Source organism: Diuraphis noxia, unplaced genomic scaffold, assembly GCF_037042655.1.
Source record: "Diuraphis noxia isolate RWA-SAM2 unplaced genomic scaffold, SU_Dnox_SAM2 contig0001, whole genome shotgun sequence".
Classification (NCBI taxonomy): Eukaryota; Metazoa; Arthropoda; class Insecta; order Hemiptera; family Aphididae; genus Diuraphis; species Diuraphis noxia.
The window spans coordinates 50,400,904-50,427,180 of record NW_028301711.1 but is presented as its reverse complement, the minus strand read 5'-3'; the positions used below and the strand labels follow the sequence as shown (position 1 = coordinate 50,427,180).

General features: G+C 29.4%; 2 protein-coding genes across 4 annotated transcripts; one reads left to right on the top strand and one right to left on the bottom strand.

Moving 5' to 3' along the window:
• The first annotated feature begins 37 nt into the window (after positions 1-37).
• On the top strand, positions 38-5,726 carry LOC107166132 (mitochondrial thiamine pyrophosphate carrier-like). Of its 3 annotated transcripts, none has more exons than XM_015514675.2 (7): positions 42-182; positions 1,743-1,893; positions 2,056-2,211; positions 4,334-4,504; positions 4,835-5,009; positions 5,085-5,236; positions 5,400-5,726. In XM_015514675.2, exons 2-7 carry the CDS (start codon positions 1,765-1,767, stop codon positions 5,577-5,579), a joined length of 963 nt encoding a protein of 320 aa, XP_015370161.1. In that variant the 5' UTR covers positions 42-182; positions 1,743-1,764; the 3' UTR covers positions 5,580-5,726. The 3 variants fall into 3 exon arrangements, with proteins under 3 accessions (XP_089078632.1, XP_015370161.1, XP_015370162.1); XM_015514676.2 differs by lacking the exon at positions 42-182 and adding an exon at positions 210-651; XM_089222506.1 differs by lacking the exon at positions 4,334-4,504 and having other exon boundaries at positions 38-182.
• On the bottom strand, positions 5,653-24,366 carry LOC107166133 (hatching enzyme 1.2-like). The gene is made up of 7 exons (XM_015514677.2): positions 23,813-24,366; positions 13,989-14,098; positions 13,780-13,876; positions 13,436-13,565; positions 10,281-10,477; positions 10,087-10,186; positions 5,653-5,877 (listed from the first exon to the last, which is right to left on the bottom strand). The coding sequence occupies exons 1-7, from the start codon at positions 23,937-23,939 to the stop codon at positions 5,703-5,705; spliced, it is 936 nt and encodes a 311-aa protein (XP_015370163.1). The 5' UTR covers positions 23,940-24,366; the 3' UTR covers positions 5,653-5,702.
• Positions 24,367-26,277: the final 1,911 nt, after the last annotated feature.

The following is a 26,277-nucleotide window of genomic DNA, read 5'->3' as shown; positions in this document are numbered from 1 at the left end:
CACCTTATCAGAATTAATGAGTGCGTAGTAAGTTATCTACACGGACGTCAACCAGCAATATTGTTTTTTATTTTTATTAAACTGAGCTGGGTACGTTCCTTATCATTATACGTCGAAGATCGAACAACTATCATAATAATATATCAATGTGACAGATCCACAAAAAGCCGGGCCCGTTGCTCGTAAGTTTCTGAGTTTTATTCTATTTCTATAATATAATTATTAATTAAATTTCTGTGACTGTGAACTGTGTCGCCTCCGGACGACGCGCATGTCCAATCGGCAGTCGCTCGTTTTCGCCATTTGACAGTGGTTTGACGAACGATTGTTGAGATTATTCTTCGATCGATGTTATTGTTGACCATCATCGTCGCCGTTACCATACCGCTTGTGATGTCTCCATAACGGTCGTCGATTACAAATTACTTTGCGTTCATTTCCGTGCTAACTATGATCGTGCCGTTTGATAGTATGTTTTTCCGAATAACAGTTGGTTACACTCCACATGCGTTCCAGAGTTTTGAGCACAAAAATATGTCCGAATTCGATTCGTATTTTGAGTCGGGTACTTAGTTGCCATTGGCGTACACTAGTCGGATCCCAGATTTAAATGTTACAAAATATGATCCACAATAAGCCGGGCCCATGCTCGTAAGTTGCTGAGATTTATTCTATTTTCATATGGCTGTATGTATACCTACTTAATATAATAATATGTTACTCTAACTGTGACTAGTTCCATCTCTGAATGATCCGTGTCCATTCGTACTCGACCGTAGTTTGACAGAAGTTTGTTCACTGACCAATTATATTGTTGCTTGATATGGTTTTTCCAATAACAGTCGATTACATGCTATGTTTGTTTTGAGCACAAAAATATTTGATTATTTTTAGCAGTCGGGTACTTGGTATGCTATTGGTACATACTAGTTGGGTACCAGATTCAAATGTTTTATTAATAGGTTTTCACATTAAGAACCATATACTAGTTAGGTTCAATGTTAAAACTCATACTGCATCTTTCCTATTTCAACAGACTGAAACTTAACTGTGGAATTGAAGTGTGACTGAAGTGATTTACATGCATTCGTAGTATTTACTGTTGCAGTTTTTAATTCAGACTATAAATTTGGCCTGCTGAAGCGAACTTTGTTTTGTGATGAATTTAATTTTTAATAAATTATCTGTGAACTTTTTCAGTTGTTTGTCATCTGTTTAAATACCTACATATAGATAGATAGCATTGTTTGTATAACAATTTTCAATTTCTGTTGGATGCTGGAATGTAAGAATGAAAGTTCAAAAAACATTTTAGTTTTAACTAATTTTTTCTATAATTACCATTTAGGAAAGTATAGAACAGTTGAATTTGTAAGTCATATTATAAAAATATAAATAATTTTGTTTGGACCCTATTGGAACACATAATTTTATATGTCCACGTCCAGTTAGAACTAGATATTTTATTTAGCTATGTCTATTACTTATACCCATTAAAGTACTAATTATGTTTCCATTTATATGCCAATTGGGTGTACTAATTTAAAACTCACCAATTCTCATGGAGAGTTGACCTCCACCACCATGATATGATCACTATTTCTTTTTTATTTTATATGTAACTTAATGGCTGTTTGGGTAAAAATAATGCAATGTCATAATTTATATAGCATTATACCTATATTATGCTTGATGAATTATTTTTCTGGTTTGCATTTAAAAAAAAAATCTTTTTCTTTCAGCTTTTACTAAATAGTCTCATTTATGACGTTAGATATAAGCAATGTCGAAAAAAAATCAACATGGTTATTACATAGCACGGCTGGCGGGTGCAGCGGAGCTATTACACGTTTGGTCTGTCAACCATTTGATGTACTCAAAATACGATTTCAGGTAAATTTAAGTTAGATATCGGGGTTATTTATCTTTGATTAATATTTTATATAAAACTTCCGGAGTCTTATAAAAAATGAATAGTGATCTAATAATTATTATTCTAAGCCAAGAGTGCCTAATAAATTTATGAGTAAATCATAATTCATAATTTTGTTTTAGTTACAAGTTGAGCCATTATCAAGAAATTCAAAAATCTCAAAGTACAAATCTATTCATCAGTCAATTAGTTTAATATACAAAGAAGAAGGCTTTAAGGCTTTATGGAAAGGTCTTTTACCGGGACAATTCTTATCAACTACCTATGGATTGACACAAGTAATTAGTTTCTTTCTGTTTAAGGTTCTATCTTTTATACACTTATTATTGTTTGTATAAAATATGTGCTTTAGTTACACTGTTTTTATTCACTATATATTACTATGTATTAAGTAAAAAAATTAAATCTTACTAGAAATTATAATTAGTAGCTTAGTTATTCTTATTTACCAAATAATTTAATGATAATTATCAATACCTACATCAGTTATATGGATAAGCTATTTAATATTATATTTAAGTGCTTAAGTAAACTAATATCACTCTAAATCAAGTTTAGTCTAAGTGTCTGGTTGCTATTCCGTGAAGTTAGAAATGTTCATAATAAATGAAAATGTAACACATTATAATCATTATATAGTAAAATTGCTATTTTATAAATATGAAATAAATATAAAAAAGTATTTTTTAAATTCCAATCCCATAGGTAATATTTTCAACCAAAGAAGTTTTCACTTAAAATTTTCAATATTGCAATTATTAGCAAAATTATAGAACCCAAACAATTAAATTCATTTTCATTTTTTTTAATTATAGGTTACAATATCTAGTAAGAATGTTGCTACAGCCAGTAAATAGATTGTTTCATTACATTTAAATACTTATTGTGTACAACAACAAAAAAACATGTTACAAAAATAATTATAAATAATAGGTTAGAATTCATACTTTAATACATACTTGTAGCATTAATAATTAATTATACTTGTAAAAAGTTGTGGGTAGTCAATGTAACGTCAAATAAATATATTTATTTCTTCTTTATAAAATTTATGAAGATTACCTGTGTACAATAATTCATTTATATTTTTTAAATAAAACTATTTACATAAATGAGTATTTATAAATGTTTAGGTGTATTATAAATTCAAAATTTACAAATAAATCCCTTTATCTATATCTTATCAGCATCTCTCCTTACCATGATAATTTTGTTATTAGCAAAATTAAAACATTTTTCATTATTTACACATAAAAATGTAGACTTTGAAATTGTTTAATAAATAATTTAGTATTAATTTTTTTTAATCAAAAAATATGAAATATTATTGTAATATTCATTTTAAAGCTTTAAATTTCTCAAACATTGTTTTTTTAAATGTTCCAACTTTTAATATTTAAAGGTAGTTTGAACTCATCAATGTCACAGAATAGTGTTGCATATTATTACTTTAAATTTAAATACAATAATTATTCATTATATAATCTAACATAAAATTAAATGCTGTTAAAGTTGAATGAGATAGTAGTCTCTTTTTTTTAAGATCCTCTTGAGGTTAGGTTGAGTCAGGGTAATATTTGCTGTCTCTTGAACCTATGTGCAATATACATAAAACACATTCACCTAAAATCGGGTTTTATGATTTTTGATAAATCTTAATGTAAAATAACTCACCACATAAATTATAGAATATAATATTTTTGGGAATTTAGTATATCGGTTTTATATTTTATTATCATTTGACTTCATATTAAACTTAAAAAAATCTAAATGAATATTAAATTGTTTGAAATAATATTTAGACATATCAATGTGTCTATCCTCAAAAATGTATCTTTATAATTTTTTAATTGAATGATTTTACTATTAGACTACTTAAAAAAAATAAGAAAAAAAGAATTTTGTGTTTACGTTACGATTGAAGATATAACTTTAATTGGGGTTTATGTATTGTCTATTTAACACATGGGTCAGAAATAGTAAACAAATAGTGTCAAACAAACCTTAAATAGTTAAATCAGGAGTTCATAATTTCTCACATAATATAAAAAAAACCACAATAACTTGGACATTTATAAGTAAACATTTTAATAACTTAAAGGAATATCTTGATCCCTGCTTTTTAAAATTTTTTTTGTCCTTGATCGATTTGAGATATTGAGGTTCTGCTGTATTTATAATAGCTTAGATGTATAATATATTTCCTACTATACTCTCCTCTCTTTATAATAAGAAATACCTGCAGCGATCAACTACTGTGCTTCACTTCATGTACAGACCATGGGTAATGGGTGAGACCTGACTGTTGGAAACAAAAACTGGTAGTCGCTGTAGGTGTTTCTTATTTTGAACAGAGTACAACTATAATCTATAGTTATATTATATTAAGTATGGTTTTAGTTTCTAGTCTTTCAAAAAACTCTGGCATTACTTTCAATAACTGAGAAAGAATTAAATCAGACCTCAAGTGTTCACTTTTTATGTGGTGTTTCGTCTGCCGCTGCTGCTACTTTGGTGTCATATCCATTCGATGTTGTGCGCACTCGTCTAGTAGCTCAAAAATCGAATCAAGTAATGTATTTAGGATTAGGACTACTATCGTATATTATATCTAAAATTTTTACACAAATTAAAATCAGAAAGGTACAATTTTAAAATTTAAATATTAAAAAAAAAAAAAAAAATGTTAAATCTCTTGAATAAGTAACATTTATAAAATTACTTATTTAGCATAATTTATTATGATTTATAATTTTTATCAAGTCTAGATGTAGCCATCGTAGGACCCTATTAATATATTTACCATATTATTATGTATAAAGACTGTAAAAATAATCAAATGATATCATGTTTTTAACTAAGGAAAAAAATCACAGAACAAATTTTATATTTATGTTGTAGATCTATGCAAATATGAGAAGTGTAGCCATATCCATGTATAAGACAGAAGGTATACCTGCATACTACAGAGGGTTTTTCCCTACAATACTGCAAAATGCTTTCCAAGGCGGCTTCCTGTTCATGTTTTATAACATATTTTCCAAGTTTTCTTCAACGAATACTAGTACTAATACAAGTATGCTATCTAATTAATGCTAATAATGTTAAATAAAAAAAGGTATTCTTTTAACTTAATTTATTTTCCTTATAGCTATTCATGATGGTTACATGAACAGTATAAAACAATTTAGCTCTGGATTCATGGCAGGAGTAGCAGCAAAAACAATTGTGTACCCACTAGACGTAGCAAAAAAACGGCTACAATTACAAGATTTTATTCACTCTAGGGATGGTTTTGGCAAGGTAATCTAGCTGTATTTTATTATTTAATCATTTTCTCCTGTATTTAAATATGGTGATTTCCCTACTCACTGTACCTTTTACTGACATCTTACAAAATGTTTCTACAAAGTGAAAATCTCACATTTGAATAAAAATTGTTTGATTTTGTAAATTTTTTTTTCAGAAATTTATGTGCAACGGATTATTAGACTGTATCTATTTGACAATTCGAGAAGAATCAATTAGTGGTCTGTTTAAAGGACTGTCTCCATCATTGATTAAAGCTGGGTTCACAACTGCATTACATCTAACCCTTTACGAACAAACCTTAAAATTACTACAACCTTTAGTCATCAATTATTAGTTATAATAGCAGTATATAAATTTCATTACCATTTTTCTAGAAATGTAGTTTGGAAATAAATGACTAAATAATGTAAAAATTTTTTTAATTTTTATTTGTCTAGTTATTAAATACAATTGCCAATTAAAGACCCATATAATTACATAATGTATAGTATTTATAATTATAATTTGGCGGAGTTCCAAGACATCCATACAAATCATTTATTTTCAAGCAGTCTGTTTTGCTCATCATTTTTCTCTGACCGATAGTTTTACCTTCCATCTTCGGAACAATGGTTTGTTTTCCTTTGCCAACACTACAGTAAAAAAATAGTATTAACATTTTTAACTATTAATATATTTGATTAAATTGTTGTAAAAATAATATTTTCACCGTAGTAGTGGCATCTAAACATACCATTAAACATAAATCTCAATCTTCAACAACTATAATTTATAAATTAGAAGCTATATTTCTGTAATTGTCTGCACTGCATAAGTTTAAAAAATATATTGTTAGAAAAATTATCTATTTATTTTAAGCTTCTTCAACTTATAAATGAATGTAATGTAATAAACATAATTTAAAAAAGTTGTTTTAACATTTCAAATTTAGCAGTTTCAGAAATTGCTTGCTCATCAGTCATCTTAAAATAATATTTAATGAAAGTCAATGTTGATTGGTTATACTGCTAGATGATGCATACTCGTGAATAATGAATATAATATTTTATTGTTGATTTAAAAAGAATAAAAAAAAATCATCAAATAACTTCCTTAACTTCTGATTTGCATAAGCAATCACTAAGTGTTTAATAAATAAATAATGAAACGTGATTATGAGACTTAATTGATCTAATAAATTTTAGAAACGCATACAACAATTTTCCCAAAAACTGAATTAGTTCACGAAATATTTATAGGTAACATACAAACTGGTACCGATAACGATAAGCTTTCATAATGATAATACAACTATGTTTAATTAATTTTTTTTTCAAATCATTGTATATTCAACTAAAACAATTTGCTTCTCAATTTACACAGACTTAAGATTATCTAGGGCTGTGTTTTAAAAACATTTTTGATGATTGCTGTCATAGACTAATATCAACAAGAAAGTAACAAAATTATTTGAATTTAAAAATAATCTATATATTTAACTGATTTAAGTATTCTTATTAAAATATTGCATTATATTAACAAAATGAGTAAAATGAAAATTATAAAAATGATTTCAGTTAAGGGTTATCAAACCAAACCAAATAAATGAGTCACCATAACAAAAAAAGGTTGAGAAATTTTGGTTTAGAGTACCCATGGTATTACCAAATACTCTATATGAGAATATGAGATAGTCAATGATAACAAATGCCAATTTACCTCCCTGAAATAGTTGCCTATCCGACAATAGTGTACATAAGTTGTCTGAATGAAAAACAACTTTAATTTCTACTCAAATACCTGCATTTATTCTGCCTTTATACTATTTTATTATAATTATAAATAATTTAAGTAAGTAATTAAATATTTACACAAAAAATCTGAGCTAAAATTAAATAGTTATTCATTATTATAATATTGCATATGTAGGTGGTTGGGCATGTTCTAAACTAAGTCATGCTAAGTGCCTTGACAAATTTTAGTTATAAAATATAAAAATAAAATTATTATTGTTGTAGAAAATACTGTTATTTCTCTGAATTAACGATAAAACAAATGTAATTTACTCTATCAATTTTTAGGTAAAACGTAAAACCATATGTATATTTAATACAAATATTAATAATTTATTAAAATAAAGTAAGGTTGGAATTAAAATGGAAAATTTATATAAATAACTTAACCAATTCTTAAAAAAAATTTTTTTTATATATTTACATCTTGAAATCAGGTTCATTTTTAATATTCACGTAAAACGATTATTATTTTTATTCTTAGTTTAATCTGCTGTTAGTGTTTTAGTATTTGTACCATTTTACCCGGGGGCAAGTATATGCCTCGCAGACCTATCAATTAATCCAGTCATACACTGTATAGTGTATATTTATTCAAAAAATTATTTATTGAATTTTTTACTGAATAAATTATTATTTATTTATATTTTATTAATTAATATTTATATAGTTATGAAAACTAAATATTTATTCAAATTTATAAGTTTTTATAAAGTAGTAGATAAGATATTAAATGTAGGTAAATATTGTAAATATTAAAGTATTAATAATTTCGTCAAAAATGTAATAACATGACTTCTTTTAAAATGATAAAAAATCACTATGCAATATCTACACCATAGTATATTTACCCAACTATATGTCCATATATACTTACTACCTAGTACCTACAACCTACATAGGTACTACCATTGAGTATAGATAGTATTATATTATACTATCTATACTCAATGGTACTACCTACCCAATACCAATAGTATAAGTATACAAGCGCGGGTAAAACACGATTGCGTACGTTCGTTATCGGCGATACCTTTTTTAGGTACACGATTGCGTACGATTTTACCTGATTTTTAACTAAACGATTGCGTACGAAATTTTAAGCGCTGTTGCCAAATTTTCATACCGGTATATATGCCACATATGACCAGGGTTAGGATTTTAAAATTGTATAAAAATGTTTTCCAGACGCCTATTCATAGTGCGAGCTCTTTGTTTAATTATTTTATCTGCATAATTAGGACTCGCATGCTCTTCGCAGTTCGCATTAGGACAAACACAGTGTCCGGCGGCTAGAGGTGATGGGACACGCAACTTTTGTGGCGCGACACACACTCCGTGTCTGTGTCTCGTGTGTACGAGTGTATTCATAGCAATAGTAGCCGGCCAAAAGTGTCTCGTCTGAAAGAGCTCTAGAAAAAGTTAATAAATACATTGCGTTTTATCACTTTTATCGCTTTTACTATCTAACTTATTGTTAAAGATATCACATATAACGAAATATCGTTATTTCCGTTACGGATACGGTATTTTCTGAGTTTCAGTCGATCGTTGATGATTGTAGTGCGCTGAGTGTTTATACCGATAATACCGAAATCTAGTAATAATATATAAGCGATTATACAATCGGTTAATAATGGGAGAGTGAAGAAAATGGCAAAACAAGACTTAAACAGAATCCAAAGCACCATAAAGGATTATGATGAGTATAAAAAAATCCATAAGAATGTAACCCAATATTTAAAAGTAGTAGGCTATAGATGCCAAGGAATCGAAATTTAAACTTAGATACTTATTCATTAATTACTTTTTTACCATTAACTTTTTTTTATAATTATTTTAGAACTTTTTAATTTATTCGATATTTTTTATATTATTATTATTTTATATTATATTTTATTAAATTTATTTATATACGATGAAAAAATTAATTTGACAACGTTGCATACAATTTCATACGCAATCGTGTTTATTTATTTTTTCTTAAGGGTATACTTTTAACCCATCTACAAACATACGCAATCGTGTTGCCAAAAAGGACAAACGTACGCAATCGTTTTCTACCCACAAGCGCCTAGCTGAATATGTATAAGCAACCAGTACGATTATAGCTACTGTTCTATGATTATGGGCGTTTTCAGACGAGACACTTTGTAGCCGGCTACTTATGTCTGAAAACAATCTCGCCACTAAGATAACATTGCTATATTATTCTATACTCGTACACACGAGACACAGACACGGACCGTGTGTCGCGCCACCGAATCGGCGTGTTTTGTCCCCGTCAGCCGCCAGACACCACCAGATTCCAGTGGACGGCTACAAAGTGTCTCGTCTGAATGCGCTCTATAGGGACAAACGTACCTATCCATATTCCATGCCGTGTTTCTCATCACAGACTGTCCCATAGGCCATAGTTGTATCGTCATAAAGATAATTCGGTATTACGCTAAACTTACTCTATACTTAGACTTGTTGCTAGTCAGTCTATATACAAGTATAATTTATATTGTACCTATGCTGGACAAGCAACAACCATATTTTTCAGTGCTGACAATATAATTAAGTAGGTAGGTACCTGCCTAAATTATAATATTTTTATCAAATATTTTGAGACAACGTCATTTAGGTACAATATTCCTTTTTTAAAAATATTTTCAACAATCTTGATTTAACGATATTTCAGCTAAGTATTTAAGACTGAATACGGGACACAAAAATTCAACCAATTTATTACGCGCGTAAAATTGTTACATGATACGAGAACTTTACCGGTCATCAAAAATCTAATAAAATATCCAAAAAATAATAAGATCACCGATTTGTAAGGGAACCAATTCGATCACTCGGTATAATAATTAGTAATTTTTGTCGAGAAGACGAGAACCAATATTATTCGTACAAATGTACAATCGTACATTTTATTTTTTTTCGGGAATAACCGATTTCGTAGTTTCTAAGCTTAGTAAGCTTAAGTGAACTAATAAATTAATATAGTAGCCAGTAGGTACCTATTGTCTACGCAACTCAACTGTAACCACTTTAAAATTTTGCGATCATCTGACTTACCTGAAAAAGTTTTTGCCATAGTGCATGACACTGTCATAATCGTATTCAAACTGATAAGTAGTGTTTTTCAAACTCTGTTTGTCAAAATTCGAACGATATTCTAGAAAACAGTAAGTAATAATTATTGTTAGTTAAGTGACTAAGGCCCGACGACGTTAAGAAACTAATAATAATATAGTTTCTTGATTACGTACGGGGTATGACGTTTTCGATATTAATCTTAACAAATTTATCACGGTCAGATCTGGATTGCTCGTGGAAAACGCCTAGAGCGTGTAATAATTCGTGAATAGGTCGTCCGTCGGTACCTAAGCAATTGGCTCCAGTTTCATCCGGTGGCTGCAGGGACACAACTTGAGGTCCCCCGTAACGGCCCACGTATGACCAACACCTATATATTATTAAAATACCAAAAGCAGTCGTATCAATATTATGTATATTATGTCAACATTGTCAACGGTGTATCGGTGTTAAAATAATATATCGATTGAATGAAAATTAGACTGATACAATATATATTAAAATAAATTGAAACATTTTAGTAGACAGCCTTTAAATCATTGTTTTATTTTTGTCGAGTATAATATTAATTATTCCCGTAGGCGGGTACCTAATATAATTTTATACCGTGTAAATATAATTATTATTACCTACTATAATTTTATTTATAATTTATATTGCATGATAATTTATACTGACATACTGTATAATAATATATTCACATATCACATAATGTGAATCACATTCATATGTTATTGGGACTTGGGAGTATAGGTTAGGTTAGGTTACCAATACTTATATATTATCTTCAAAAAATTATTATTGATCACATAAGACATAACACAAAAAAAAATTAAAATATTTTCTTCAAATAATTATTGCTTAAATCTTAAATTTTTGAATCAGAACTCTTGAAAATATAATTAAAATTTTAAGAAGATTTCAGGGGATATCTATTTAGAAATATAGAATAGCCGGGTGACGTTGTTGGGTCGAAAAACCGAGGTCAATGTAATTCCCTATCTTACAACTGGAAAAGTTTATCTATATTTACTCAATGATTTTTGTGCTTATAAGACGATAGAAGTGTCAGAATCGTAATATAACTTTTTTTAAATATTAAAAATACTAAAAAGTAAAAAGATAATTACCAGTTGCGCCATATCGTATCGTGATAAATTACCACAGCAGTTACAAAACGAATCGGTACAAAAAGTACCTAGGTATGCGTAACAACAATTTATTTTATAAGATTTTAAATATTTAAAAAAATATCTAGTTCCACTAATTTTTTGAGTGCATATAAAAACACATTACATTCGGACTACGTACAATAAAAATCCATAAATATACTTTAAATGTAATTAAATTACCTACCTGTTATGTGAAATTAGTAACTTATGTCACATGAGATAGGTAATAACGGCGTGCCCTGCTCAATGATGTATGTCACTAGTCTTTTTCCAATAATTCTTCATAACTTATTGAATAATGAAATTAGAAAATGTTAAACTTATTTACTTATACAACTTTTCTTAGAAATGAACTTTTTTTTAAATTAAACAATTTTTTTTTGTTTGTGTTTTGCTCCTTATTTAAGTACCCAGTAATCTAAGAAAGTACTGAACCAATAAATTGGCACCGAATTTTGCATAAATATTCATTAAGACTCGGCATCGTTAATATATTTCCTATATCATCCATGTAGGTTGTTATAGTGTAACTCACACATTAATTTTATTTTGGCTCACGAATATCAAATCATTTTTTGTTTATATTTAGTATTGTCATTGGTTACAGAAATTTTTAATAATATATGTATATTATAGGTAGAGACACTGGTTATATAATATAATCCGACCTTGAATGGGCCAAAGTTAATCTATCTTTCTATCCTCTTCCGTTTTGCTTCAGTTGAAATAGGACAAAGGACACTTTAGATTGGTATTCGCCAATGATATATGTGAATAAAGTAATATATTAAAAAAATTCAATAGTACGCCAGTGGTGTGCAGAACATTTTTCAGACCTGAGGCAAACTATACAATTGTCAATTTGACACCCACCCTACAACCATCAGGTTTTTCACTTAGTAAAAAATCGTATACATTTATATGATATTTAAAATGTACGATCAAACTAGTGTCCAGTTGGCCAGTTGCACACCTTAGTAACCCACCCACCCGTATTTTCTCTGAGGCAGTTGCCTCAAAAAATAGCGGTTCAGCACGCCAACGAATAATATTTTTAATTATAACAAATAATAACTAAGATCTTATTTTCGTTCAGTATTATATTATACATTTTATTATTTTATTCGTGAAATATATATTTCGTTCGAATTTGAACTTAGAATGTTTGTAAAAAAAAATACTGTATAACATCTTTTGATTTTTGGTTTTTGTGGCAATATGAATGCACTACGTACGAGAAAACTTCATTCAAATTTTCAATACTATTAACTATAAAAAATGAACATTTTATAAATTCTAGTTGGCAAATTTTCGAGGTTATGATGAATTTTGTAAATTTTAAACATTAAATACTTATAAAAAAATTAATATATGTATCTGAAATATTTTTTCAACTTCAATTGTAACAACTTATAAATCTTAAATTGTTCAAGCTTTTCACCCAACGAAATTTTTTTTTTAAGTAAGAAAACCTTGAGAAATCATGTATTACATCTAAAAATCTTAGATTTAAATATAAAATTGTCAAAAATTTATAACTGTTGCAAATGTTCGTAATTTTAACAAAATTTTAATTTCAGACGCTCATAAAAAAATAATTTGGATTTATGCTCAATTTTTTTTTTAAATTCCTCTAACAAAAATTTATAATTTATATAAGAAACGTTACATCAAAAAAATAAAACTAATGGAAATCGAAATTTTATTATTTTTATAGATAACTCGAAAATAGCTCAAAATATTTAGAAAATTATAAGGTATATTAATGCAAATCTCATGTACTTTGTACATATCTACAGTTTTTTTTTGTTTTTCTCGGATCATTTGAAAACTATTGAACATTTTTGTTTTTAACCCCTACTAGTGCTAGGTACTAACTAGAAATTTCCTATCAGAAAATAGGCCGCAGAAGAAAATCAAAGAATTTTAGTGTCCCAAAAAAAAGTGAAGACGTACAAAAAATAAAAATAAAAACTCGCGTTTTGAATTAAATCCATCCATCACTCCACTCAGAATTTAAAATGAATGTATGTTTGTATGTTTGTTATATACTTTAATCTACTCTATAAATTATACAATACTAGGTACCTGCCATATTATTTATAAAACAAATCGTATTATATTTTTTACAACTTATTATTATTATACATAATCACCCAGAAGGATATTTCACCGGCCATATCAGCAAATAGTCCTTTTCTTTGCCGGTCCACGGCACGAATTTGACGCAAGTCAGAAAGTTTATCGTCCTGATAGCTTGGTATATCAGAATCCGGTGCTCTGTTTCTGAAACGGTAAAACAAGAATATTATTATGGTATAAAAATAAAAACTGTTTCAATAATTTTATCGATTGTGTAATCACATAAATCACGCATGTTGATGTCAGTTCGTAATAATTTTTAAACATTTTAATGATATAATAATATTACAAAATATCAATGAAAATAAATACATTTATAAATATATGACGACTGTAAAAATAATAATTGCATGCATACCGTAGAGTGGGCTTATCAAATATGGCACGGTGCGGTTGAGCCAGAGTTTCTCTGGGAAAATGTCCCATCGTAGGCCGACCCGCCAATAATCGAAAATCTGTAAAATTAAGTACAATATATTAAATGTTAAACGTAGGTAGAAAGATCCTGCGACACTACATCTGAGAGTAGTCAAGCGGTGCTATACTTGTTCGGAGCAGGATCCTTACCTCGTTGTTCATCGCCATGTCCCCTTGAAACAGGCCTGGTCTTACCTCCGGGTCGATATCCTCCTCAGACTGAAGACCGTCCACATCATCTCCTCCTATATTATATCCGGCTGTGAATCAAAATTTTGCAAACACGTTAATGCAAGCCATAAGGTATTTGTTGTATACTGTTATAGTATATATAATGCTATATTTCTATTTCAAAAAATATTGGAAATTTTATTGATTTATTAATTATTTGGAATTAGATTATGCCATTCAGTGGTGTATCACATAGCTCTGGGATAAATAGGTAGACTTGGATATCTACTTACTTTTGTATTGTCAAAATCAGGGGTCTCCAAATTTGAGATACACTTTAGCATCGCGGGCCAATATTTTTCGAGAATTAGTTAGGTTATGAAATTGAGGAATAGATAAGATTTATTTCGAAAAATATATGTTTATTTATATAATTATTTTATTTTATTTTTGTATTTTACAATTCAAAACTAGTTTTATTATGATACAAGTAAGTTACTTAGTGAAACGTTTGGAACTGCTTGTTGCTAAAAATGTCTTGATAGTTGGTATCAAACTTTGTGGTTCCATTATAGTAGCGTCGTTTGTAAATGTTCATCATTTAAGTTAGTTCTGTACTTTGATTTAATGTATTTAATTTTCGAAAACGTCTGCTCACCTAAGTATGTGGAGCTAAATAGTGAAATAATTTCACGCGCATGATTTTTGAGATTTGGATATGATTTCTCTGGCAACATGGCGTAAAATTATTGGAGAGTAGTGTCCTCGAAATAGTGTTTGAAACTGTTATTTGATATGAGTTCGATTACTTCAAGCTGAAGCTTTGTTGGTTAAGTTTCTATATTTATAGAAAATGGATTTTCAAAAATTCGAATACGATATTCCGCATTTTCGAAATCTCTAAACCTGGTCTGAAACTGCTCTTTCAAATAAGTGAGAACTTCAACAGCAAAATCGGTAAGAAACTTCATTATTTTCAAGTTTGAATTTGTAACATGTTGGAAAATGGGCAAGATTTTTTTCTATTAATTAATTTGTGGATATCATTAATTTTAATTTAAAATGTTTGATTTAAGATTATGCATCTGAAATTAATGAGTTTGTTCCTTGCAGCTTTAAATTTAACTCATTCAACAGCTGAGTTATATCAACGAGAAAAGCTAACTTCTGTAGTAAACCGACAGAGTCAATTTACTATTTTTTCTGTATATTACATAATATATATACAGGGTGATTCTTTTAAGTGGGTACACTAATTATCTCGAATAATATTTACTTTTTTCAAAATATTTTTTTACATGGTTTCAAGTTGTTAAAAACCCAACGTTTTTATTAAAAAATTATATTTTTAAATATTTTTTATCCTTATAATTTTTTAAGTTTTTTACTTTTTTGAATGACAACATAAAGTTTTAATTTCATATTCCAAAGCAAAATATTCTTCTAAGTATTTTGATTCATACAAATCGAATTTAGGGCTAGTAGTTTTTGAGTTATAAGTATTTAAAGTTTTGATTGGCAGAGTGGAGTGGTACGGGGTTACCCCGCAAAATGTTTGTCCACTACTCCGCTTGTCAAAACTTTAAATACTTATAACTCATAAACTACTCGTCCTAAATTCGATTTTTATGAATCAAAATACTTAGAAAAATATTCTACTTTGGAATATAAAATTAAAATTCTATGTTGTCATTCAAAAAAGTAAAAAACTTAAAAAATGATAAGGATAAAAAATATTTAAAAATATAATTTTTTAATAAAAACGTTGGTTTTTTAACAACTTGAAACCATGTAAAAAAATATTTTGAAAAAAGTAAACATTTTTCGAGATAATTAGTGTACCCACTTAAAATAATCACCCTGTATATATAATACATAGTATATTATATAATATACTATATTATAATATAATAGTATATTATCATTATAATAATTATACGACTACAATTATAGTACAATGTAGCGATATATAAATCACTCTCTAAACCGAGTGAACGAATAACCAAGGACCAAGTCAGCAATAAATATTTAATGCTACAATTAACCCTTCAAATTTTGCGAAAACAATATTATTTATTATCAATTCGGACTCGTTACAATTCCTAGAATTCATACTACGAACAGGAACGACATTCAACTAAATCTGGCAATAACTACAGCGTCGGTACCTTTTGATCCACCTCCTAGTCTCTTACGTGTAACATTTCAGCCATTTAGATTCTGCATAAATACAGGACTTTATCCATAGCAGAATTAGAATTAGTTCAATCTCCCACACGTGTAGGGGTACTTACCTGGTCGAAGAGTCCACGCACTCTACATAGCCGCCAGACTAAGTTCTTCCCATTTATTTTTAGTGAATAGATTACTAACTTTTCGGGCAGATACTTTACGTTCTGTCCTCAAATTTATATAATTTAATTGTAACTTAATAAACATTTAATAACTTTAAACGTTTTGCCATTTATAAACTCTGCAACCTTCTCCTTTGAAAAACCTGATCGTCATCCAACGTCGTCGAACTCAAACATAGGCGTTAGTGAGGGATCACTACACTTCCGTCTTCCATAGCCATGCCAAATCAGCTAACTCAATCAAAACGCGGTTTTTTCTGTCATAAATATGTCGATTTCTGAATGGAGATAAAAAAATCTTTCCAAGACGTAACTTCGGCTGAGCCAATGAACTTCAGTACTTCACAATAATAAGGAATATCTGGGTACTCGCTTTCAATGTCAGCAAGATAGTTTTTAAACTGACGGTGATTGAGAGCACTTTTTCGAATATAATTTATATTCTGCACAACAACATTCATAACTTCAGAGACAAATATTGGGGTATTTTTTCCACACAAAATTTGCTGGTGTATAATACAGCGAACAACCATTAGTTCTGCTGTACTAGTCTCAAATACAGCTTTACAAACATTAATGTGTTCATTGTTTATTGCGCCCACCGTCAGTAGTTACGTCTTTTAAAATTTTAAAATCAAGACCCAAAATAAAAATAGATTCTTTTACCTTCGGAAAAATGTCATTACCAGCACATTTATCTTTCATAGAGTGGACGGCGGCCAATTCTTCGGTTATTTCAAAAGATTCATTGACTCCGCGAACGAATAAAAGCGCCTGCGCTGAGTCTGAAGTGTCGGTAGATTTCCTTACAAATAACGCATAAAACAAAATTATTTAGTTCTATGAAGAAGTAGTCATTATTCCACTTTTCATTAAAAACACGGCACTCTGTATAGACTTTCCGTCTTTTACTTTAACTCATATTTAATGGCATAGGCTGTGGCCTAGATGTTATGTTGACAGAGCACAACACTCAATAAACAACAACACTAAACTGCAATAATTATAAAAACTGATTCAATATGTCTCAATATATTGCAGTGGATTTGCACGGTTACAAAAACCCGTCGACTATACGTTCGATAGCGTTATTATTAAAACGGGAAAAGTCGATCGTATCTTATCTGACCATCGCGTAGATAATTTCCGAGTACATAAGCAAGTCATATAAGTGTGATCGAAGACTTTTTCTATTATTAGTTAGTGTTAGTATATATGTATGACTATTATAATTTATAAGTTGTTATGAATAACGCCAAAATAAAAAATAAATTAAAAACAACGAAAACTAATATATTATTTTCAAAACATTAATTAGCTTGACGGGCCGGTGCAAACACCTTGGCGGGCCGGATCTGGCCCGCAAGCCGTAGGGTGGAGACCCCCAGGTCTAAATGGTAGAACGATTCGTCGGCACATACATGATAAATATTGCTTTAATAATGTTCACAATATTTGGGCATTCCTAAGACCACATTAACACAAGTCTGGTTTTAATTATAACGCTGTGGCCAATGTTGTATGTCATGTTCCGTAATTAATGCTAAGTTTCATGGTTCAATAAAATTTAATGGACCACTTAATCATCAGTAAACCATTAGTATACTATTATGATTCGTTAAATACTAAGTTTATATACTAACCAACAAACTGGCATTGATAATGTTAGGTATAGCTAAATAACAAAATGTCGGAATCGATCGCTGGGTACCTACTTATAAGTTGAATATTATAGATACCTATCATAATAATTTAACAATTCGGCGAGACGCAATTATAGATGAAAACTTAATAAAATGTTCCCTTGGCCCGCCAAGTTGCACAATATTGACGACTTGACGTTTTCCAATGAAAACGCTTTATCAAATGCCACCCACTGGCTGAAGTAAAATATTTAGCACTTTTATATTTTAATGCAATTAATATTTATTAAGTCCAGCACCTGGCAAGATAAGAAGAAGAAAAAGTTTTTAAAATTATTCCACTAATATTAAAGTGAAAAAAATATAAATTGAATATGATTTAAAGACTGATAAATATACTCGATATGTACATTAATTTATTTTAATGTACAAAACACCTCAAAGATCTTTACATAGGTGCATAATAAAGTACTTAATAATATGAATAATAAATTACAAACATAAGCTACCCACTAATAGCCAACAACATTATAATCAGTGCAAGTATTAGTGTGGTACTTATTTGGATTTGTATTGCCGCTGGGACCAAATTGTATAACTAGCAACCATATTATAGCTACAAACATTTTGAACAACAACGAAAAAAAATGTTAATATCCTAAAATTAACGCAAATTACTAGGAATGTTGTAAAATGAAAAATTCCAATAGGTAATACATTTTTGTCGTCATTATCATAAAGTTATGAAATTATGCCCCCACTGGCTCACTATTATGTATAGTTTCCCATCTTTTTCCCAGACATTAAATTGAAATCAAATACGAAATCTGTGCATAGTATTAATTAATTATAATATTTATATGGTGTCTGCATGAAAGGTGATAAATTTGAAGTTTGCTTGTATTATTTGTGTCAATCGGTTGTATTTGTATAACTTGTACTCATGTAGTGACTATAGTGAACTTTAGTCATAATATAAGTGTTGTGTAAGTTCCTTGATTTTGGTACCCAATTAGATTGAATTTTGAATTAAACCTATAAAATGTGTAACTAAATAAATTATTGTTGAGTTACTTTTTTTTTAATTCGGTCAAGCCAATACTCTTTTTGAGTTAAAAAAGTTACTTAATTACAATTAAAGTTAAATACTTCTTATAATTTGTTTTCAAATATATATCACTGAAGCATTATTTATGTTGCCAATTAACGAACTACCTAAATAATGACTTATTAAAATCAACTATATGAAATTACATAGAACGGTTATTATTTAAGAACTAAAAATGACAATACAATATTGTTTAATCCATTTTATTCTTTATTATAAATAACAATTCATTTACTGCATTATAACATATTAAAAATTAAACTTTATTGTCTAATAGCTATTACAAAAATGTTATTGCCAGAAAATTTTGAAAAAACTTTTTTATTTCTTTGAAAATGTTTTGTTATTTTTCCAGACATTTTTAAAAATGTCTGGAAATCTTCAATTTTTACTTCTTTACTAACTAGATTCACTTTCCTAGTTTCCTACCATAAAAGATACCTAGTTAAGTTTGAAATCAAAGTATTATTTTAACTAGAGAAATGTACAGACAAAAAAACATACATAATTATTGTAGCATCAAAAGCACATTCGTCGCTCTGATCAGAATTTAAAATGCGAGTGAACATGGTTGACGAATCAATATCTATAATATAAGTTGTTCATGTAAGTATAAGCGGTCATACTACCGAAAAATTATTTTATATTACGGCGACGAGTATTAAATATATAAATGTCTACAACTGCGGCAGTGTGGCACATATATTATGCATACAATACATATTATACACTTTTGACATATTTCTAAAATTTGCGGATTTTTGCACTATACATAAAAAACATGTACGTCCTCGAAACCACCTTTCCCTTGACTTATACCACATAACCACTCTTATTATAATTTGTTAAATGCGCTTTCTCTAAGTTCAATTTAACATAATTCATTACAATCTTATCATAAATTACACAAATAACTACGATTCATGAATTCATACGACGATGTTTATATTCTTATAAACTGTACCAATATTGTAAAACGCGATCGATCGGTTTACATTCGTCGGACTCGTGCTAAAACGAGTTTTTCTCCATCATTTATTAGCCGGAGACTTGAGTAAACAGAAAAAGGTGTCGCACCAAAAAAAAAATACACATTATAGTACTACTTATATAGCTATATTATGTTATTAACATATTATATAGACAACACAATATAAATTATAAGCACCAGTGAATCTGAACAAACGCAGTATTTGCGTAAACATATATATTTGTATGTATTTTATTGTGTATTTTAGATTTTGACTGGAGTGATGATCGATTATATGTTATGATATTTTGATGATAAGTGTTTTTTTTGTACGTGAATACATTTTTACTAATAGATTAATATGTTTCAAATGTTTCAATAATTAAATTTAATAGGACGTTACACCCGCATGTGTTGTCTCCGTCTTACAAGTGTGTAACATATAACAGTATAGGTATTTTAAAATTGTAAATTGTTTGTATATCTTAAAATACTCATAACTCACTTTAAAATTAAAATATAATTAAAAGCTTATGAGAAGCCTTCGATAATAATGTTGAATTTAATTTTTATAAGAGGTCAATTTACTCTAAATTTTAAACTCATGGAGCTAAACGTGATCTGCAGAGCGTAAAATTTGGTATGTTACGCACTTGTAAGACGGAGACAACACGCATGAGGGTATAATAATGTCCTCTTATAACTGAAATTTAAAGTAGAAAATTGAATACGGTGGTCACCGCTTATTTGACTCGGGGTTAATTGATTCATTATCTTATTAGACCCAAAACTACTGTACTAAATTTGCACGTATACTGACACACAAGAAAAAATTCGTCTATTAGACTCACACACCGGTTAATAGGGTCATTTTGATCCGAAGAAGAGAAAATTCAATCAACTCTGGATAGATTTTTATCAAGAATCAATGAAGGACTTATCTAGAACAAAATAATATTTTATTAATTTATTTTTTATAGAACAAAATGTTTTCTATTAAATACCCAAACATTCATTTTTAATAAGTACTATACCTACATTTAACTAAAAAATAGCTGAAATCTCAATAAATATTTTTTAAGTAAATAAATATATATTTTAAAATTTTTTGGGTCCTTTCGTTTTATTGACTCATTCGGTTAATTGACTCAAATGGTCTTGTTCCAATTTCCCAAAGTGAGTTTAATGGGTGGTGAATACTTTGTGTTTGTATATAAAATTTATTTTGGTAAGAAATTTCTCAGTTTTTTTAAATAATCGCGGGAAAAAATACGACCATTTATTAAAATGTTTACCTATATCAATTATTATAATTATTAAAATAATTGTTTGATAACTACATGTTACCAAAAAGTGGAACCTCCGCTAGTTCACTAATTAAATAGTTTTTCTTCGTACACTATATACGACTTATTAAATTCAAATTTATTCACATAAATTACAATTACGAGATAAATACTTAGTACCTACAATCTTACAGCACAGAGTGGTTTATTGCCTACTTGATGGGTTTTTTATTTTTTACTTTATCTACTAGCTAACTAGCTATATAATACATTTTTTTATAATGTTAGATTTATACAGTTATGTCTTCAGCAAATAAGGGTCGAGGAAAAGTTGGTAAAATAGTATAAAAATAAATAATAAATACTTCTGTAATTTTATAATCATATTATATGGTACAGTTATGACTTTATGAGGAAAAAAATTCAAAACCAAATTTTCCTAAAAAAATAAATGTTGAATTCATAAACATAAATATTAAGTAAAATGTATACCTACATTATAATAATTATAATATTTATGCTGATATTATCAATATAAATTCAGGTCCGTTATACAGGCTGGTTATATTACATATTAAATAACACATACAATAATATGTGCTTATTAAATTTATACCTATTTGTTTTAAACACAATATTTTCACAAGCCGTTAAATTCTTTCAAATTCAATTCAGAAGACGATCGAATATTGTTAAAATGTATTGCGCATGCTTTTCAGCGAATAACTATATAATTATTATAGCTCTATCAATATCTCGTTATAAGAATACAACAATAATTATAATTATTATCAATATCAATATTTTGAGAGGACGTCATAGGACACACACACACACACAGTGGTGGATTTAAGGGGGAGGTAGAGGGGTCTGCCCTACCTTTGACCATAAGATGTGTAAGAATAAAACTGTAACGTATAACTTATAATCACGATTCACGAAAAATTCAAGTTTTTGATTTTGTTTTGATACTTAATATTTAATTATATATTTATATTATACTTTATATTTATGTAAAAATATGTACTGATGTAAAAAAATATTGACCCCCCCCCCCCAAAAAAACAAAATCCTAGGTCAACCACTGCACACATACACACACAATCGTAATGGATACCAAATATTTGTTCAACCGAACTAATTGTAAGTCGTTACTCGTTAGTATTACTTACTTGTGATATAAACCTTACAAATTTGAATATCGTAATATGTAGGTAAGTTAATTTTTACGAAATTTTAATTTTTAAGTGAGTGTGATAGACCGATAAATAGGTACCTATGTAAGATATTACAATTTAAAATTGAATATCTACAAAATCTAATGAGATTCTCTAGATTGTACCATATTATATTAGGTACATTACATATACTTTGATGATAATTCACTGTAAAGTGAATAATATATAAATAATATTAAAGTTAATAATAGAAATTTGGTTCTACTGAATGCTGATATAATATTATCCTCTGTGTTGAAAATCAAAAATAACGATGATGAAAAACCCTAAAGTAATACCGATCGACCAGACAGGTTAATTGGTTAGCGAGTTTATATAATATAAAACTATGGTCTACAATTAATTTCCGTGAACCACAGTGATCAAAAAGTGAAAATGGGCGGATGGTGGTTGTGTACCTTTTTTTAACTACATGTGCTCTAAAAATAATTCAGTGAGGCACTCCGTAGTTCGTTGTTGCCACCCTTTTATTGCACTAGTACCTATAGTGATCGAGGAGATTTGAGCGAAAAAATAAATGCGGCGCGTACTTATTACCTATTTTTGTTTCATATGTGCTGTATACCTACGCGTGGTCTATTATGAGATTCTGGGTACTTTTCTTAAAACTGTTTAAGTATAGTTACCTATTATTATAAATATTTATTTCAACATGGGTATTATATGCAGACAAATCACAAAATATATATAAATGGAGCAAGCGCTTAAAAATTTGAAAATTACTCAAATAAAAAATGACTTAAACATAATATGCAATACATGTCTCCTTGATCCTTCATAAATACATTTGCATCAACTGTACATGCAGTTTTTTATACATATTCTACATAATATTTATTCACCGTTACCGTTTATTTATTATAAATGATTAACAAGTTCCTACACCTACCTATATATAGGTAACAGCTATATCGCCTATACCCACCGTATGCGCGTTCGTAAATAACAGAATATATACTATATAGATCCTAAAAGAAATACACAGAGATAAATTGTAGTTCGTAGTACTTTCCTACCAATAACCTAAATAATATGTATAAGGCAACCGGATCGAGATTTCTGCCGGTAGCCGATCGACCACTCGAAGTACTCACGAAAGGTACTATATAATAATCGATGTGTATTGGTAATCAAAAAGTACTAGGATATATTGACGTGTATTTGAACACTAAATAATGAAAAATAATTGAAAAAAAAAACAAACCTTGGGATGACGGTATCGGAGGGTGCAGGACGTCCGGTACGCTGGGTAATATCAGATTGATGTTCCTGCACTGGACGACGGTTCCGGTCGACTGCAGCAACGTTCCCACGAACAGTAGCCGCCACATATTATAACGTACGATTGTCGTTGTCGTGTCTTCGTCGTCCCTACATGCAATTTCAGGTATGGAGCTATTACCTATCTATATTAGATAATATTATAAAGGGTGTAGGCACCACCTATTATAATAATATGCGCAAATAATGGTCGCGGTCTTCGGTGCAGTGGTTCTACCGTCGTCTCTGCAGGGCGGCGCTGGGAAGTCCGGCGCGGCCGTGCAGCATCACTGCGGCGCGGTGGACGGAAGTAAACGCGGTAGCAATATTATGTTATTGGTGTTATACACCTGTCTATACCGTTATCGCTGTATATCGTATTGTTATGATATATATTATTATAATAATATCGTGCAGGTATATGACGCGAACTGCGGCGGCGACAACGGGCCGGTCGAGACGGAACGGTCGGGAGACGGAAGACTACTGACGGCTCGTTAGAGGTTTAACGATTGATATATAAACGCGGACACTCGAGCGTGTCTACCTATATGTGGTGTGCGTGTAGTGCGATCGAATCGACCAGGATGTGCGTGTCGATTTCGACGTACACGCTGCACATGCATATACAGGGTGATTCGCCGTGCACGATCATCCCCGTTTCCCCCTTCGACGTATAATGCATTTATTCGAACTAGTGTTTTTCTCAATTTTCATGTAATTCGTAGCTACTAGGTGTATTAATGGGCAGGTAAAATAGGTTACTTAATAGTTACTTTCCCTCACTTACGGTGTGTTATCACCAGACGCTCGGATTTGTTAAACCGTTTTAGGTTTGCGTGGCCCAGTGTCAGTGATATGGAAATTGCACTGTGAAAAAATATTGGGCAAATTCACAGTTAAATTCTACGTAAATTATATCGGTTAATATACCGATGGATAAATCTGCAATGGATATATCAGTATAGTATTATATCGCTATTATATCAATGAATATATTAATACAACACACATTATTATAGCATTACAGTATACGTAACTTTATCTTGGTTTTCATTTATAATAATATATTGTCACATTTGTGTTCTAGAAGACTAGAACCAAATATTATAAAAATAATGCTATTGTGCACATGAAAATAATACTGCAAAAAAGATAATATTAATAATGCAAATATTAAACACTCGATTTGACGTAAACAAATATCTGTAAAATGTAAGTAAATTTATCAAGTTCTTGTCTCTCTCTTTTTCAAATGAAAACCACTCATTTTTTATTCCAAAATTGTTTTTTTTTTTTGAAAACGAATCTAAATAATTTGAATATGATTTATTCTCGAACTATTTTTACTAAGGCTTATGATGAGTCCTATAGATATATCATAGCAGGTGACATAAGTTTACCCAACGTATAAAATAAATTTAATTTATGATCCGGCAGTTTTTACTGATTTTTAATATTTTGTACCTAGTGATCATGCAACTACTAACTATAATTTTCAAACTATCATAGCCTCTATATCTTAAAACTTTTTATTGTATATAGAATGTACAGTTAATTCTTAGTGAATAAAATTTAATAATCCAAAAACCACTTGATCGAATTTCTATTTAAATAAATACCTACGTAAAATTAAATAAAAATGACAACAATTTTCAGTAAAAAAAGCTGATTCTCATTTGTATAAAAAAATTAGTATTCATTGAAATAACGCTGCAGTACAATTTTAGAATGGCATCTAAGTGTTTGAAAATTTAGTTTGTCCTTTGAGTGTAATAGCAGGTTCAGATACTTAAAAATGTAAAAAACAGGATTTGAATAAATTCATTACGATAATGGAAACATAATAGGATCGACCTGGTTCACTTGGTGAACCACTCTGTATAAAGTGTGTTTGGGCTTGTCTGTCATCGACTGCATTGATTTATAACATAATATATCTTTATTATTATACACTGCTGTCGTAGTCGTCATCGACGTGATCCCAGTGGTTGGCAAAAACTATTTTGATTTAATACGTCGATTGCAATCGACGACAACGACGACGACGACCGATTTCGTATATTTGTAAATGAAAGTTCGCATGCGTATAGGTACCTATATATAGCTGTTATCGATAATTTCGTTTTGTCAAATTAGGTACGGCTGCTTCATTGACTCATTGTATCGATATATACATATAGACACGCGTGACGATGACAGTATATTATACAGAGTGATCACTGATCCACCGAGCGAGCTCATCCCCATTTACTACTTAAGTGTTAAGTTATTCATAATTATTCATATCCTGATTCCAACAAGTTTTAATTAGGTACACATACACTTAAAGTTAATAGTTAAAGACAGTATTTTCAATTACTTTGGTTTTTAGGCTTCTTTTTTTCAAATAAGAAACGGATTTTTACC

Excerpts from the sequence above, each read along its gene's own strand:
- LOC107166132 (XM_015514675.2), top strand. The coding sequence starts at position 1,765 with ATGACGTTAGATATAAGCAATGTCGAAAAAAAATCAACATGGTTATTA. Across the intron at positions 4,505-4,834 it reads TAGCTCAAAAATCGAATCAA|ATCTATGCAAATATGAGAAG; the intron begins GTAATGTATTTA and ends TTTATGTTGTAG. Across the intron at positions 5,010-5,084 it reads GAATACTAGTACTAATACAA|CTATTCATGATGGTTACATG; the intron begins GTATGCTATCTA and ends TTTTCCTTATAG.
- LOC107166133 (XM_015514677.2), bottom strand. The coding sequence starts at position 23,939 with ATGTGGCGGCTACTGTTCGTGGGAACGTTGCTGCAGTCGACCGGAACC. Across the intron at positions 13,566-13,779 it reads TTTGATAAGCCCACTCTACG|AAACAGAGCACCGGATTCTG; the intron begins GTATGCATGCAA and ends TTACCGTTTCAG. Across the intron at positions 10,478-13,435 it reads CCGGTGAAATATCCTTCTGG|GTGTTGGTCATACGTGGGCC; the intron begins GTGATTATGTAT and ends AATAATATATAG.